This window comes from Calliphora vicina, chromosome 4, assembly GCF_958450345.1.
Source record: "Calliphora vicina chromosome 4, idCalVici1.1, whole genome shotgun sequence".
NCBI classification, from domain to species: domain Eukaryota; kingdom Metazoa; phylum Arthropoda; class Insecta; order Diptera; family Calliphoridae; genus Calliphora; species Calliphora vicina.
In genome coordinates this window covers 54,603,214-54,621,254 of record NC_088783.1, presented here as the reverse complement: position 1 = coordinate 54,621,254, position 18,041 = coordinate 54,603,214, and the positions used below count along the sequence as shown (strand labels likewise).

Below are 18,041 nucleotides of genomic sequence, written 5' to 3'. Positions count from 1 at the left end.
TGTCATTGTTATGAAAAGCTTTTCCAGAACTAGTTTCCAGAGTGACAATTTCATACAAAAACTCCTTTCCAAATAACTTGTGCTAGCCATGTAATGGTTTTGTAGAAGTGTTATGAAAATTACAATTTTAAATTAATAAAAAATTATTGGTCTCAATGCCAAGCTAGTACTAGTAGTACTGGCATGCATGAGTCGTAATACTTGTTTTGGAAAATATGAATTTTTTCTTGGCTTTATTTTTCCTAAAATTTTATATATTTCTTACCAAGTGCCAAATTGTTTCTTTTTTCATCATAATCCGTTTTTAGGCATTACCACCTGCAGTTTAACTCATAATCAGTAAAACAAAGTTTGAAGTTTAAACAAAGTTTAACCAAATAATATACATACATATATTGTTGATCTACAGCCCCTAAAACATTAATATCATTGAACTATTTTTTTTTACCAATTACCTTTACTTTCTTGCTTTTCTATGAAATAAAACAATTATCTCAAATAAAAAACCCACCACTCTAATGAAAAATAAAAATTATCTTAAACCTTAACAAATATTAAAAACAAACAAAAAAAATCTATCAAATTATAAAATAACAAAAATAAAAAATAGTCATGGTTCTCATACAAATAAAATACACAAAAGAAATAAATATTTTGATTTAATATTTTCCCCCTCAACATTATTAAGAATATTAAAATAAATTAAAATAAAAAAACAAAATGCAATAAAAAATACAATTAACTAAAATAAAAACAAAAAAACTGCCCAAAATTTGAAAAAATTAAACAAAAAAAAATATGTATAAATTATAAGGTGTCTGTAAAATTGAAAAGAAAAAACAAAATAATTGAATTATATATATAAAAAGCTTTCTATAATTTAATTTAATAACTTATCTATAATTTATAATACAAAATAATATTGTAATAAAAAAGGACTTATAGTTTATTATACTTTAATTTAATTTAAGTTTTTTTCTGTTGAAATATATTTATTAAAAATCAAATAAGAAAAAAGAAAACACATAATTTCTATATTAAATATAGTCTTGCATATCATATGCTAATTAATACTTATATTCACAGTTCTTTATGGCAATAAAAGACAAAAGAAATTTTGAAAATATGTAATCTCAAACACTCTATCTATACAGATAAAATGAACTGTGAATTTCATTAATAACTGAATTGAATTTTTATTCACAAATTAATATTTGCTTTGCAAATCAAAAATTACATCATACAAACATTTTTATAATTTATAATTTATTTGAAACTTTATTAAAGTTTATTAAGTTGCTTGTTTAGACCAATAAATTTTTTTTTCAATTATTTTAATTTTAGTTTTAATTTTGTAATATATTTTATATTTAGTTTTATTATTATCATTATTATGCTTTTGTACTATTAATTAGCTAATATTTAAATATTTGATAAATTAAGAAAATAAAACAAAATTGAACAACTATTTTTCTCTTTATTTTGGGTTAAAATTTTGTTTAATTTTGAAACGTTTTTTGTTTTAGTTTTAAAAACAAAATAAAAAGCTACAAATTATAATTAAAACAAATATAAATATATTATTAAAAAATATTGAAAAGAAAAAAAAAAAAACAAAAAATGTTTAGCATATTATTAAAATAATATTATTTACTTAAAGAAAAAAACAAAACAGAATTAAAATAAATTATAAAAACAAATATTCGAAAACAAAATAATACGTTTCAAAAAAGTGTTGTATTTGAAATAATTTAATAAAAAAAAACAAAAAAGAAAATGCGTAAATATAATAAAAATAAAACAAATTTATTTAAATAAAAGGATTTTTGGTTTTAATTTTGTGTCGGCAATGGAATCCACATGAGTTTTATAAAAATAACATTTGAATCTTTCCTTATAACTAAAAAGTTACGGAAGAAATGTGTGACATGTAAGAAAATAATAAAATAGCTATGGATAATATATCCGCTCTGTGGAATAGTCTGGTAATTATAGAGTAATTTTAAGAGTTTTCTAAAAACTTGTTATTTCATAAAAGTTATACATTGATTCTATACTAGTTATGCAAAGGGTCTTTCATTGAGCCCTTCCTATCTTTAAACTTAAATAAAACAAAGTGTTCATCATCGACATTTTTATTTGTTTAAAGAGCCTATGATGCCATTATGTATGGAATATATGTATATGGGGGATTTCACGTCAAGTGAAACAACTTATAAAATCGATGTCTTCCGATCGGTATGCACAGAGGTTAGACCTATTGGATAGTAATACAACAAGATCGGTCAAGAACTCTATGAGTTAGAGGGGGTCAAAATTTGACATTTTGGCCAAACATGTGATTTTTCTCATCCATGTAACTTATTACCTATTGTTCTTAGCAAAATATGTCCCAAATAGTTTAGATAGCTCTTTCTTCAATCTTTCGAAAAAAATATTTAAAAACAAAAATTTTAATATTTTTTTTTCCGAAATCAAAAACTTTTTTGACTTTTTTTTAAAAATGGGCCCTTTTTTTCTCTTAAAATAAAGCTTAGATATTTTCCTTTAAGACCTATTTGGTCGCTTAGTGCGATGCGAGTTCGATATCTATCAAAATAAATGTTTTGTTACTCAAAAATGCAATTTTTGTTGACTTTTTTTGCAAAATCAAAAACTTTGTTGATTTTTTTTCAAAATGGACCCTTTTTTTAATTTTTTTTTGTTCAAAAAAAAGCTTAGATATTTTTTCCTGAAGACCTATTTGGTCTCGTAGTGGGGTGCGAGTTCGATATTTATAAAAATGTTTTGTAACTCAAAACATGCAATTTTTTACTTTTTTTTTTGCAAAATCTAACTTTTTTTCTCAAAAAGGAACCTTTTTTTAATTTTTTTTGCTAAAAAGAAAGCTTGGGTCTATTCCCATAAGACCTATTTGGTCGGTTAGTGGGATGCGAGTGAGATATATAGCAAAATAAATGTTTTGTAACTCAAGATATGCAATTTTTGATTTTTTTTTTGGCAAAATCTTTTTTTTAAATTTTATTTTTTGCTCAAAAAAAAGCTTAGGTCTGTTACTTTAAGAGCTTTTTTGGATGCGAGTGAAATATCTATTAAAATAACTATTTTATAACTCAAGACATACAATTTTTTTGTTAAAACATTTATTTTGATACTATCCCACTCGCATCCCACTAAGAGACCAAAAAGCTCTTAAGCTTTCTTTAGAGCAAAAAATAAAATTTTAAATAGGGTCCAAAAGTACAACCTATATTTTTAAAAAAAGCGGACCAAGGTTTGGTAAAATTTTAAAATTTAAATTTTGAAATGTCTATAACTCGGAAATTATAAGAGATAAATAACACACGCAAGATATCCGAGCGCTTTCCAAAAATATAAAAATCTTTGAAATTGGATGGGAAACAGAAAATTGCATGTGTTTAAATATTTTAAATGTCGAAGGTACCCTACTTTGAGCCCCCATAGCGCCGCCCCTGGATCAGTTGTATATATATTCGAGTTTAAATAACTTAAACTCGAATCTTCCTTGGCTACGTTCACGTCAAATTTTATACCGATCGGATCAGCCGTTTAGAAATGCCAGATTTATTACCAAAAAATTTTGATTCTGCCCCACTGTGCTATGGTTTCTTGTGGACAATTTCTTAGAATTTTCCGTAGAATGCGTTTCTGCTATACGATTTTTCGAGAAAAAATCAACCCACCCTAATTCACATCCTTGCCGTACACCGGAGTTAATGTTTATTTTGTTGCTCAGTTGTTGTTCGTTTTCATATAGACCTTTGATGATACTGTTACGTTTTAACCTTTTCAAAACGTTTGGTTTATTTCCTTTAAATAAACCGGATACTTTTGATTGCAAATAAAAGCCGTTTAGTAGTTTGAAAATGGTAACAACTCTTTATTTATTTAAAATGTACTACAACCACAGAATTAATAGTCACTCAATGTTTTTTATACACGTTTGTAAATTCGCAGAAATACAGACACAATTTATAATGTACAAGAATTTACTTGAAAAACACAACACACTTTAAGGCACTCAGTTGATGTTTATTCGAAAAGCGTCTCTGATAAACTGACTCACGACTGCAACCTCTGCCACTATTTATAACACTGCCATCTGCACTCTAGATTGTTCTTTAACTGTCAAAATTCGAATATTCTAGATCTTACTAATACATACGCCATCTGTGGTGTACTTTCTACAATGTTCTTTAACTGAATATTAGAATTCGAATACAGCGTTGCCAACTTACGATCAAATCAACTGAAAGCTTTTATTTAATAATGCCCACAGATATGTTACAGTTTGCTATTACAGCACTGTTATTTGAAAGCATTATGCTACTTTTAAATCAGCCCTTAAAATCGTTATATTTGAATTCAAGCATAATTTCGTAACACTACTTATTCACCCTTATTCTACTTGGCGTCGTCGACATCGTCGTCAATATTGAGTCAACAAATGGTATATGTTACGCCGATATCGATAACAATTGGTAACTTTTGACAGCGTTTTGTACTTTAACCCGACTTATAAACGTATAAAATTCTGTAAAAAGTTACCAATTGTTATCGATTTCGGAGAAACATATACCATTTTTTGACTCAATATTGACGACGCCAAGTAGAATAAGGGTGATTATGTTGGCAGGTACATCTTTACATTATAAAGCGTTCCATATGGCTGCGTGATTTAGGTTGTCAAAGCTGATCTCCATTCTACTGACTGTTCTATGATCACTCTAAGGCTGTTAGTATGATCGACCGGCTGGTTCGTTTCTAAGATCTGGAAGAAGAGCAGTTGAAATACTTTTATTCATTATGTGTGCAAACACCTCAAAAACATAATACATCTCCAAGGAGTTGGATCACTTTTATTGGTATATTTATGATGTGATCTTCAGCAATTTCCTCTTACAGCAGTTCCGTACGCCTTTATTGGTTTATAAATGGCGTGAGTAAATTCGCACTCGTTATTGCGTCAATTTTTAACTGCTCTGGGGAGATAGTTATTGTCTATACCAGGGGATTGCTTCAGTAATATTGGGGCAATCGATGGAGATATTAGTGATCGTCGAATATGATTCACAGTTGCATATGACAACATAGTTGTATAGAATTCTTCCCAAAGTTTCAGTTTTTGTTGTTTGGATGTAACGAGTTCTCCAGCATCGTTTTTCAATAGTTCAAAAGTGGGTTTTGAACTGTTAGGTTTTTGGGTTTTGAACTGTTAGACTCGGTTTGACTCTGGCGCATAAATCAGGCTGCATTTGACCGATGGAATTCGTGAAGATGGCTTCCATAGGTCTTTATGTTTACAAGAGAGCCATTGGATGAGATTGAAGGCTGTTTCAAAATATTATACATTAAGGCAACACTGCAATTCTTCATCCGATTCTTCTAGCAAACCTGGTTAAATCAAATAAATTTAATATAAAGCCGGTTAACCTTTTATTTAGAATGACAAAAATTACACTATTTCGCAACCGTTTTTTAATTTTCCGTTTTTTTGGATACTCCAATCATCACCATTTCGATTTTTAACACTGAATTCCTGTTTTAACAATAAATTTCTGTTGTTAATATTTTTGTTTACAGCCATTTGCGTTTCAACACAACACAACAGTGAGCAACAATGTTTATAAACATTTTTGATAAACACAACAAATAACTAATAAACATGTTGCAAAAGTTGTGAAAAGCTTGAGCTTGGCTTACCACCTGGCCAATGCAGACTGTTAATAACAGTTGTAGTTAAAATTTCAAAGCGTACGGTTGGCGGAAACGGAACAAAATAAAATAAAACAAAACGAAATAAATATTTGAAAATACATATTAAAATTTACAATATTAACGTCGTTATTTTACAAAATCAATACGTACATACAAAAAGTGTATATTCAAATTAAAAATTGTGCACAATCACATAGAACACATTTCAGGCATCATTATTGAGCAAATATTTAAATTAATGAAAAATTGCCAGCAAATAAAGTGTCTAAAACAGAAAATATTAATTGTCTAGTATTTGTTTTTGTTTTGTTAGAAAAACAAAACTAAACATACTATTTTTTTTATTTAATATTTGCAATTACACGTGAAAGTTTTAGTTGTGAAAAATTACTACGTTTAACAATATTATCACAGAAAACCAGAGAAAAAAAGTTCTAAGAATCATAATTAAATAATAAAAAAAAACATTTCAAAGAAGCTTCTTTGTTTTTTTTTTTAGAAATTCGAAATAAAATGTGTCGTTTTTTAAATATTGTTTTCATTGCCTCAATTTTAATGCAAATCCAAGTGTTAATTGCACTAAACGATAATGACTGGGAAACACCTAGACCTTCATATTTGACTTCAACTGAAATGGAATTGTACAGGCATAGTTTGGAATTCATCGAAGATGCCGCCTGTCAAAGAGATTTAAATGCAACTCTATGGGGTCTTTTAAATAGCCAGCAGTGGACAACTTCAAGTGAGTTTTTCTGCATTTTTAATATTTCCTATAAATAATTCATAACATGTTTAGTTTGGTAGTTAATTTACGAGTATTTTTTTTAATTCAATTAGTATTTTACAATATTTAAAATTTAACAATAATATTTATCTAAATAAAGGTGATTCATTGCGTAGATATAGGTTTATATGTAAATAATATTATACGTAAATCCCTTTACTTGAAGTTGTTGGTGTTTTGTAAACAAAATATACAAACATTTCAAATATTTGTATTGAAAATTTTTCAAGTAGTTGACTGATTTGAAAAATAGAGAAATTACGCATGCAATTATTACAACTAAAGGGTCTTTCATTAAGCGCTTCCTACATATATTTAAATTTAAATAAAACAAAGGGCCTTTTCGGTGATGCTTTTCCGAAAAAGCCCAAAGTGTGTTTGAGATATCATTGAAATGTTCACTGCGGTTTCGCTGGGTGATGCTCATCTAAAATGTCCAATTTTCCATGACTATGGGGCATAAATCAGGCTGAATTTGACCGATGTCATGGGTTATGTTGGCTTTGAAGGCCGCCAAATTATACTTCAAAATAAATATATTAAATATTTTTAGTTAAACAAAATTTATTTTTTTCAAAGTTGTTTTTTTCATTTTTTAGAAAAAAAATTTTCGAATTGTTTTTTTAAATTTTTTTGTTGTATTTTCAATTTTTTTTAATATTTAACGAAAAAAAAAAAACTTTTGGTGAAAAAAAAATTCGGGTTAAAAAATTTTTTTTCCGATTTTGACCCATTGCATTGTGGTTCCGCCCATAGGCCAAAAATAAATAAAACGATCACAAAATATTTGGACAAAATGCAAAAAAATTGTCTCTTAAATATCCAATCTTTTTAATGGCAAACCGGTTTTTACTGGAAATCTAACGGGACTTTTTAAAAATAAAATTGAAAGCATGAGCAAATATTCATTTGCAAAGCGCAGCTGAACGCTGGATGAATAATTCAAAGCAAAAGTGCACTTCAAAACGGTCTTGCAATTGCTGTAGTCTACAAAATTTAATTATTTTCAATGGATTTTGAAGTTAAAGGTATTTATTTTATCTTTAGAAAATAATAAAAATTAACATGTGTTGTAATAATTGTGAAATTAACGTTTTAGTTAACCTATATGTTTGTTACTTTTTTGTAAAACTTCATTATGTTTACTTAAAGTTTTATAAGTTTCTTTTTCATTGTATTAATCTGATTCTTAAGATAATAAAAGTGCTGAAGTTACCCAGCGGGAAAAAGATGCAGTAAAGAGGCCTTCCTAAATGCCTCATTTTGCAGACACAAGGACTTGCAAAATAATTTTGCCGCATTGCAAAATCATTTCAATTTTACACGGCGTGTCATTGCGAGCCAAGGCCTTGCATACTCGCTGCTGTTAGAGGGCTGAGAGAAGGCCTACTTATGATGGGCTGTTGGCAGCCAACAAGCTCACTTGTTATTACAAGGGGATTCATAGGGCTTCTTGAACACCTTCTAAGAGCAGGCAGGGTGGAATGAGTATCGGATCTTTTAGAATGTGTAAGTATGCCTTTTAGAAGGCCTACAAATTGAAGTCCTATCATTTTTTCCCGCTGGGTAGTTGCGGAAATTTGCGGATGGGCGTGTAATCTGTAATATACTAACCCGCCCAAAGGAGTGGTTGTAGAGCTCTGAAATTTGGCACAGATAATTATATGCACCAAACTAAGAAACAAATAAAATTGTATCAAAATCGACCACGCCCAACGCCCACAGCCCATACAATCCAAATAGATTTGTTCGCATAAAATTGTTCCTATTCAAGTAAAAGTCTAGAAATTTGGTACATATATTTTCTGAAGCAAAAGAAGAATGTATGCTAAGTTTTATTAAAATCGGCCATGCCCACCGCATACCGCCCATGCAATACATTTTTGAGGAAAAATTATAAGGGGTGGTCGTAGAGCATTGAAATTTGGCACCGAGAATTATATGGATTAAATTAAAAAAAAATTAAATTTTATCAAAAAAGTCCACGCCCACTGCCCATACAATCCAAATTGATTTTTTCGCATAAAATTGTTTATATCCAAGCCAAAGTCTAGATATTTGGTACATACATTTATTGAAAGATGTTATATGTAGTACTCGACGAGAAGATTATATATATATGTAATTTTTTGAAATCGGAACACAAACGAAGAAATATTATTATTTTTAAAATTGAACATACCCGAGGTCTCCTAGCAAAAGAGGTCTTGAGCTCCAAATCTTCTCGTAAAAAACCGGAAGCTCGATTTTGATTTTAGAACCATGGTTTCTTCTGGAAAAGTTCTTAGAATTTTCCGTAGATTAGGAATTTGCTATACGCTTAGTAGACAAAAAAATTGACCCACCCTAATATATATACTTTATAGGGTCGGAAAATTATATCGTGGAAATTTCAAAAGAAATGACAAACTTGAATGAAACCACTAAACTTAAAGTTTTGATTTTAATACCCTTCACCTTCGTGAGAAGGGTATATATAAGTTTGTCATTCCGTTTGTAATTTCTGCAATATAATTTTTCGACCCTATAAAGTATATATATATATATTCTGGATCCTTATAGATAGCGGAGTCGATTAAGCCAAGTCCGTCTGTCTGTCTGACCGTCTGTCGAAATCAATTTTCTGAAGACCCCAGATATCTCCGGGAACCAAATCTTCAATAATTCTGTCAGACATGCTTTCGAGAAGTTTAAGACAACCTCTGAAAATAAGACAACCTGAAAATGTCATCAAAAAAAGACAATTTATTGCATGCTTTGACAAAAAAGCAACAAAATAACTTTTTGGGAAAATTGTCTGCTTTTGGGTCCTAGACATTTCTACAACATTCCCTCGAGCATCAGCAACATAAAAATATTGACCCGGAAGCTGCGAACAATTTTCCAGAACATACCTTTCGTCATCCATTATGCAGCAGGTATATTTATGGAACGAAACATTGATTTTTTCGGGATGCATTGGACGCTCTTGGATTTCAAAGACTATCGTCCCAAATACGACAATTTTGATTGATGACTTACCCATTCATCCAAATCATCATCGTGTTTAAACCCTATGAGAAAATGACAGCCAATTCGACAGATGGCCGCTTCAACAATATGGCCTCTGTCAACAGTTGGAAGTCACTATTGGAAGTCCCTTTATCTTTAAAAATTCGAGGAGTTGTAATTACAGATTTAATTGTTTTTTTTTTTAAATATTTAATCGATTATAGTAAACAAATATTGGTTTTATTTCATATTTTTTTCTAAGCAAAAGTATCTTTTGCTTATTAAAATTTCTTTATTTATGCTGTCAATTAATTAAATGCACATATTTTCCTTGACATTTTTTATTTATATGATAAAAAATTTCATTAATTATTCATTTGGTCGGGCGTTTTTTCATAGATAATAATAGAAAATAAATATTTTTTATATTATTAGAATATGTTTTATTTCAATAACTAATTACTGACATCTTTAGTAAATAGTTTTTACACAGCACTGACGTTGCAAATTTATCGATCTGGCTGGGGGCATAGATAAATACAAATAATTTGAGGTCTTTAGCAAGATACAGTGATTCAAACGCAAACTCGGACAAGAGTTTGTCTAATATAAATGTGCTCCAAAACATAAAAGGATGTACCAAAAAATTGTTTTGTTCGCTTCTATTTACACTCCACATACCAATATCTCTAAAAAATAACAAAAACTAAAATTTGCATAATTAAAACTGTAAACTTTTGCATAAAAACAAAAATAACTCAATTTCTAGCGCCAAACACAAAATCGGACAGAGTAAAATAGGTATTCAAAAGTGTGCGATAAATATTTAGTTGCATATCCATTGTTGTCTCTAATGACCTGTAATCGCTTTCGAATCGATTTCACCATGTTTTGACATACTTCCGGCTCTATTGAGGACTCTTTTATCTGAACTAACGTGTTAAATATTATTTGATGCACTTTCCTAGCTAATTCCTCCCAAAGATGCTCAATTGCATTAAAGTCTGAGCTCTGTACAGGAGTTTCTATAAGTTTGGGACAGTTTTGGATCAACCAAAGATTTGCAACACCTGATGTGAGCTTAGGATCGTAGTCTTGATAAATGGAAAAGATGTTTTCTGTACCCACTTTTTCGCACTTTGCTCTAAATTTTGCTTTAAAATGTTGAGATAGACAAATTTGTCCATTTTGGCAACGATAAAATGCAAATTGCATACTCCGGCACTCAATATGCAGGAAATCCTTTATGTTTACATCCTTTTATGTTTAGAGCACATTTATATTAGACAAACTCTTGTCCGATTTTGCATTTGAGTCACTGTATATGCTATAATAAAATACTCTACCAGCTCGAAGAAATAATTAAAAATATCGTTACCTCTAATATACCATTACTTTAGTTGTCACTCTCATTTTATTAATTATTTGAACAATCCGTATCATAAAGCTAGGGCTGAATTACCGCACTCGTGATCGAATGAACACCGATGTTTTTCTGAAACATTTTTTGTTCGGAACATTCGCAAATGAAAAATGTAGAAATTACAAACGGAATCACGAACTACATATATTATATATACCCTTGCAACTCATGGTAAAGGGTATAAAAAACGAAGGACCTAAGAAATAAACCCAAAATATGTATTTCGTGGGAGCAAAAGGGTCCTATATATTATGAGTTGCTAAAATCTGGCCAAACAATTACAGGAAACCAGTACCGAACGCAAATTATTCGGCCCGAAAATCGACCAGACATGAAATTGTAATCATTACAACACTCGGTCACATGCTCTACTACCTGTTAAAAACTATTTAGAATGAAATGGTTGGAAATTTCGACCATGCCCCGTCCGACTACTATTTCTTTCGATCGATGCAGAACGGTCTCTCTGAGATACGCTTCACTTTGCAACAGTATATCCGATATTGGATTGATTCGTTCTTGGCTTCAAAAGATGAGCAGTTCTTTTGGCTCGGAATCAATCACCCCTATCGGCAATAACATGTGAAATTTTGTTCCCATGAAATATTCATTTCCCTCGAAGAGAAAATTGCTATCGTGAAATTCCCCATGAACTTTTCATTCACAATAGTTGATTTTGTTCGTAACAGCTGTTTATTGTTTACAAAATTCCATCTAAAAATGTGAAATTTTTTCACGTGAACAAAGTTGATGAACGAAAAAAGGAAAAGGGAACATATTTCATGTGAAATATTGATTCGCGATAAGGGTGAATATGTTGTCAAAAAGATGGGAAAATGTCATAGCTAATATTTCAAAATAAAAGCTAAAAATTTTAAAAAATACCGCATTTTTAAAAATAAAAGTCAATAATTAGGATTCGGATTAGACATCAGATGACTCAAAATTAAGTTCAGGTGTCTCGGTGTTTTGCTGTGTCATTTCTAAAGTTGAAATTTTACATACTGTGTAATCGTTTTTGAATATGGGGGTATATATTTAATATTGTTTTATTTTTACTAACCAAATAGTGGTTTTATACTCATCATATTTTAGTAATCTTTAAAATTTATTTGATTAAAGTGTATGTATTTTCTTTAAAAATTAACATATCACTTCCGTCACTTGAAATTGCAAACTAATCATTACATTACTATTTGCCCTTAAAACTTTCCTAGTTTACATGACTGTATAAAATTATATCATATATGGAACTTAATATGTATAAATATAGAATTTCCCCTTAAAACCAACTAAGTATATCCATATGATGTATGCAATTTCTATTTCTATTACAGTTTATTTAAATATTTATTTGTCTGAAACCAAAAATTACAAAAACTTCAAACAAAAACAAATAAGAGTGTTTTATTCGGCTGTGGCGAATCTTGTATACCCACCATCAATATTTAGTTTTGAACTTCTATGTGGGCTTGAATCAGTTATGGTTGGAACAGTACAGAATGTGATAGATGTACGGACAGACGGACGGACATACCTAGGACGTCTTAGAATCTTATGAGGACCCAGAATATATATACTAATGATGGTCTGCGACAAATATTTTGATGTGTTACAAACGATATGACAAAATCAATATACCCTTCATCTTTTTTGGAAAAAGTTCAGTTTACAGATTACGTTTTCAAATGACAAGTCAAAACATCTTTAGATTTTTTCCCTTTTTAAAGAGAAAAAAATACAAAACTAATTTACTTTTTTTAGTTTGTTTATTAATTAATTAAGATGTGTGAAAAAAATGATGTGTTGTATTGGTTGGGTTTTCATATAACAATTTGCATTCGTGTTCTAAATTGAATGAATTGTTATTTATTTTTTTCAATATTTAAGTTAGTTGTGGTAATTTGGTGATTTTGTCGGTTAAGAAACTACCTATTTACCTATATGTATCTAAACTATTGCTAACCAAAGTAAATATTTAAGATGATAATCATTAATTTGTTTATCATGATTTTTTTGTGGTTTCTGTGTTGAAATCGTTGAAGTTCAAGGGTATAAATAGTCATAAAATGTTTTCTCTCTTACATCGGGTGCTAATTGTTTGTGGCGCTGGGTGTTAACCCCCTTATTTGTGGGTTAATAACATTCAATAATAGTTGTCGTTGTAGTTATAAGGAGTTCTATTGTTTAGTTTAGTGCATTAACCCTTAGTGTGAAATTAGAAAAAATTTATATTTTTGTTATAAATAGTAACTTATTTTTGGAAATAAAATGGGTGTTTTTTAATATTGTTGGCTAAAAGAATCAAATAAACATTTTTATAAAATCGATTCGATTAAGCCATTTCCGTCCGTCTGTCTGTTGAAATCAATTTTCTGAAGACCCCAAATCTTCAATAATTCTGTCAGACATGCTTTCGAAAAGCTTCCTATTTATCAGCAAAATCGGTCCACAAATGGCTGAGATATGAAGAAAAAACCAGGACAACATCGATTTTTGACCTACAGTGAGCCTCAAAAGTGAGCAACATCAAAAATTATTTGATTTTTTTTAAGATAATGAAAATCCTAAAATCTATCCATTGATTAAAATTTAAAAGTTTCGGTTTGATGGAGATTGAGTTGAATAATAGATTGGGTTCTGAAAGATTTAAGTCGAAATATAATGATTTTTATGATCTTAAAAACATCAAAAAATTCACTGGTGTATACTCACTTCTGAGGCTGTGTGTATATCTGTATTACTAAGTCATTAATATAGAGAATATGGATATCTAATGATAAATATTTCAAAGACCTTTGCAACGACGTACCAAAATTTTTTTTAAAAATTTAAAAAAAAAATGTTAAAAAACAAATCGAAAAAAAAAATATTTTTTAACCCGATTTTTTTTCACCATAAAAAAATTTAAAAAACCAATTTTTAAATTTTTTTTTTTAAAATTGAAACAAAAAAATAAAATTTAAATAACAATTCGAAATTTTTTTTCCCAAAATATTAAAAAAAAATATTTGTTTACCTAAAAATATTTTAAATTTGTATTTTGAAGTATAATTTGGTGAAATATAATTCGGCATAGCTCTCTTACTTGTTTTTTATTTGATTGAAATTATTATAATAACCTACAAAAAATATTCACCCCTATCGCGAATCAATATTTCACATGAAATATGTTCCCATTTCCCATTTTTCGTTCATAAACTTTGTTCATGTGAAAAAATTTCCCATGTTGTGAAATTTTTAGATGAAATTTTGTAAACAATAAACAGCTGCTGGGAACATAAATTTCACATGTTTTTCACGATAGGGGTGATTATTTTTATAGTTCTACCCTCATATGCATAAACAGTTTTTAAATTTGTCAAAGGTTTATAAAACAAATTTTGAATGGAAATTTTGTTTTATAAACCTTTGATAAATTTAAAAATTGTTTATGCATATGGGAGCTAGTCAATAGTGATGAATTTATGAACCTTTTCCGGAAACCCATCCATTATGGTTTTTATAGAGCTTTCTGTCACTTGTTCGAAAGTGTTCAAAATCAACCACACTTTTGGACACCGTTTTTGTGCTGTTCAATTCTCTTTTAACAAGAGCCCAATATCTCTCCACTGCCCTTAGCTCCTGGCAGTTTGGAGGATTTGTGTATCTTGGTACAAATACCACATTATTGTTATTGTACCACTCAAGACCTTGCTTACCATCATGACAGGATACCATTTTGATATTTTTCTTTTGTTTGACATTTTAGGGAAATTATAATTGAGAACATACTTTCTAATAATTGCACCTGGTTGATTCTGCCATGTGTTTAACCAAATCTTTTTGTTCACTCAAAAATATTTTTTTCATCATTCATTTTGTAAAACAAATTTAATGAAAAACAAGTAAGAGAGCTATATTCGGCTGTACCGAATCTTATATACCCTTCACCAAATTATACTTTAAAATACAAAATTTAAAAAAATATTTCAAGTTTGTTTTAAATTTTAAAAAATTTTTGTTAAAAAAAAATTCCGGTTAAAAAATATTTTTCCCGATTTTGACCTATTCTAGGTCCAAATTACTATAACCTTATATACATCGTTGCAATGGACTTTGAAATATGTATCATTAGATATCCATATTGTCTATATTAATGACTTAGTAATCCATATATAGATCCAAAATAGGCCAAAAATCGATGTTGTTAGGGTTTTTTCTTTATATCTCAGACATTTGTGTGCCGATTTTTTCGACTTTAAATAGCAACCGAGCCGGAAGAATTCCCGATATATTGATATACCAATCATGTTTGTAAGTTATTTGGGGGCTACAGAATGTTGATTTCAACTTACAGACGGATAGACGGACATGGATATAGCCATGTCCGCCAGTCCGTTATCTATATCGATCCAGAGTATATATGTATACTTTGTGGAGTCGCAAATGAAAAATGTAGATATTACAAACGGAATGACAAACTTATATATACCCTTGCCATGGTGAACGGTATACAAAATATTTTCATTTAACTGGCATACCCCCTGTCTATACTTGACAAATATTCATCATAACAATAAATGTCAATTTTATCATAACGAAGCAATAATACTAATAAATGGAGACTATAGCTGATAATTTTTTATCTAGACAACCATTTTGAAGTTTATCAAAATAAAAATTTATCAGGTATAACCAGGGGGGTTAGCTTTGAATTAATGAAATTTTAATATTTAAAGTTAATTCAAAGATGAATAAATTCAAATAAAAGCATTGAATTAATCTAAAGAATTTCTAAGTCCACGAATTTTTGAATTTACCGACTATTAACTGAAAGGGCAACACTACTGCTCCTGTCAACAGATATCTGTCAGTTTAGTTTGTGTTTGACAGCCATTGATAGCAGACTACCTCGTGACATGAGGAGAAATTGGAAAAAGTTCGTCTTCTCATTAAGCATTATTTTTTGTGGAAAAAAACATAACTCAAATAAAGGCTATGCTTTATAAATACTATGGGAGTTGTGTACCATCAATTTCAATGGTAAATAAGTGGTTTACTGAATTTAAAATTCACAATATGGTGTTGGCCGATTGAAAATGCGAAAGATAATGACAGCGATTGGCATCTCACATGGCTCAGTGGTTTCAATTCTGAATGATCACTTGGGTATGAGAAAGTTTTCCACAAGATGGCTGCCGCGTTTATTCACAATCGGGTGCACACGTGTGCAGTTTAAATGGTAAAAATCCATGAATTATTCCATCTTATTCTCCGGATTTAGTCTCGAGGGACGGTTTCTTGTTTCCAAACCTAAAGAAATGTCTCGGCGGAAAGAGATTTGACTACAACGATGAAATAATCTCAAAAAAAATACCTAAAAACGTTGGACAAAATGAATAGAGCTCAAAGAAGAATAAGTTGAAAAATAATTTTTTATTCAAAAACCTGTGTTTTATTCAAAAAGACATGGACTTTTTGATCCACCCTCGTGTTATTAGAGATGGTTTTATGAAAGGAATTGCTGACATTTTGAATTCTGAATTGAGATTTTAGTGAATTAAGAATAAATTCACTTTGCCAGGGGTTGAATTACCACATTCGGGATCGAATGAAATATCGTATCGGAAAGACGATATCGAATAATAAAATGTACTAATTTATTTTGCTCGATATTGAATGACATAATCTCAAATAAGAATATAGTAAATATAGTATTTCAAGCTTTAATCAGCTGAATTTGTTTTATGCTGCAATTAAAGAGATTTGATCAAAAATATGTATGAATGCCCTTAAGCTAAATTATTGTGTAATTATGGTATTTTTTTGTAAAAAAAAACATTTAGTATTTACATTTATAGCAGAGTTATGTAAAATCATTTTAAGGAAACATTAAAAAAATGTACGATTAAAGAACCACTTTTTAAAACATGACATGTAATCAAAGTTTCCATATTTCAACAATTATATTATATTTTATTATAATTTAAAGAAATTAAATATCATTTGTTTATATTAATTTAATCAAAACTAAAGTTAAAAACAACATTCAAACCTGTCATAGTGGATGGCCTAGTAATTGAACTTTAGTTTATAGCCAATATTGCCAAAAAAAAAAAATGTCAGTCTATATTAAGTTGTCTGTTATGCCGTTTACACATGTTAAGTTAAGTTTAAATACAAAAAAATAAAATAAAACATTTTCAAGTGTTTTTGTTTGACAACACACTCTAGCACTTGACACAAGTGATTTTACTTGTACATTGGTGTCACTATACATACTACTCGTATAAGTGTCCCAAAGTGACACTTGACGTTTTTTTAATTATAAACAATATTACTATTTAGAATCATACCTGTTAAATAAGTATAAAGTTTAACAGTTGTTTTCTTAGCGGATTTTCCAAAGAAAATCTCTTCCGTGATAAATTTCAAGGTTAATATGAGTAAATAACTATAGAGGAAAATATCATTTATATTAAATTTTTCTTTTCCTTAAAACTAGTTATATGAATATACGAATAGATATGTATTTATGTAAATGAAATAAAATATTTGTTAGCGACATTATTAATTGTTTGTTAAGAGTATTAATCTAATTTTTTATGTTAAATTACAACAAGTATCAAAGCGATTTATTGCATGTAGTCGACTTGGGTGTTATATTAACGTGATTCAGTTAAATACATTCAGTTGTTATTTATCAGAAGTAAGGTTCTAGGAAATAAATATTGTGGGTATGACTTAAAAATACGGGATTAACAATTTTATTTTTTTGTTGTTAATATTTAGCGAAATAAAACTTTTGGTGAAAAAAAACTCGGGTTAAAAAATATTTTTTTCCGATTTTGATCCATTGTATGTCCAACTTACTATGGTCTTATATACGTCGTTGCAAAGCTCTTTGAAATATCTATCATTAGATATCCATATTGTCTATATTAATGACTTAGTAATCCAGATATAGGTCAAAAATAAGTAAAAAATCGAGATTGTCCTGGTTTATTCCTATATCTCAGCCATTTGTGGACCGATTTGGCTGATTTTAATTAGGAAACTTCTCGAAAGCATGTCTGACATAATTATTGAAGATTTGGATCCCGAAGATCCAAAAACAGACAG

At 29.3% G+C, this 18,041-nt stretch overlaps 1 protein-coding gene across 1 annotated transcript in view; it reads left to right on the top strand.

Annotated features, from left to right (window-relative positions):
• Positions 1-5,772: 5,772 nt before the first annotated feature.
• LOC135958131 (nose resistant to fluoxetine protein 6-like) overlaps positions 5,773-18,041 on the top strand; it is a 45,210-nt gene continuing 32,941 nt past the window's right edge. Inside the window, exon 1 of the mRNA XM_065509003.1 lies at positions 5,773-6,481. Within this exon, the coding sequence (XP_065365075.1) occupies positions 6,253-6,481 (229 nt within the window). The 5' untranslated portion in view covers positions 5,773-6,252. The remainder of the gene's footprint in view (positions 6,482-18,041) is intronic.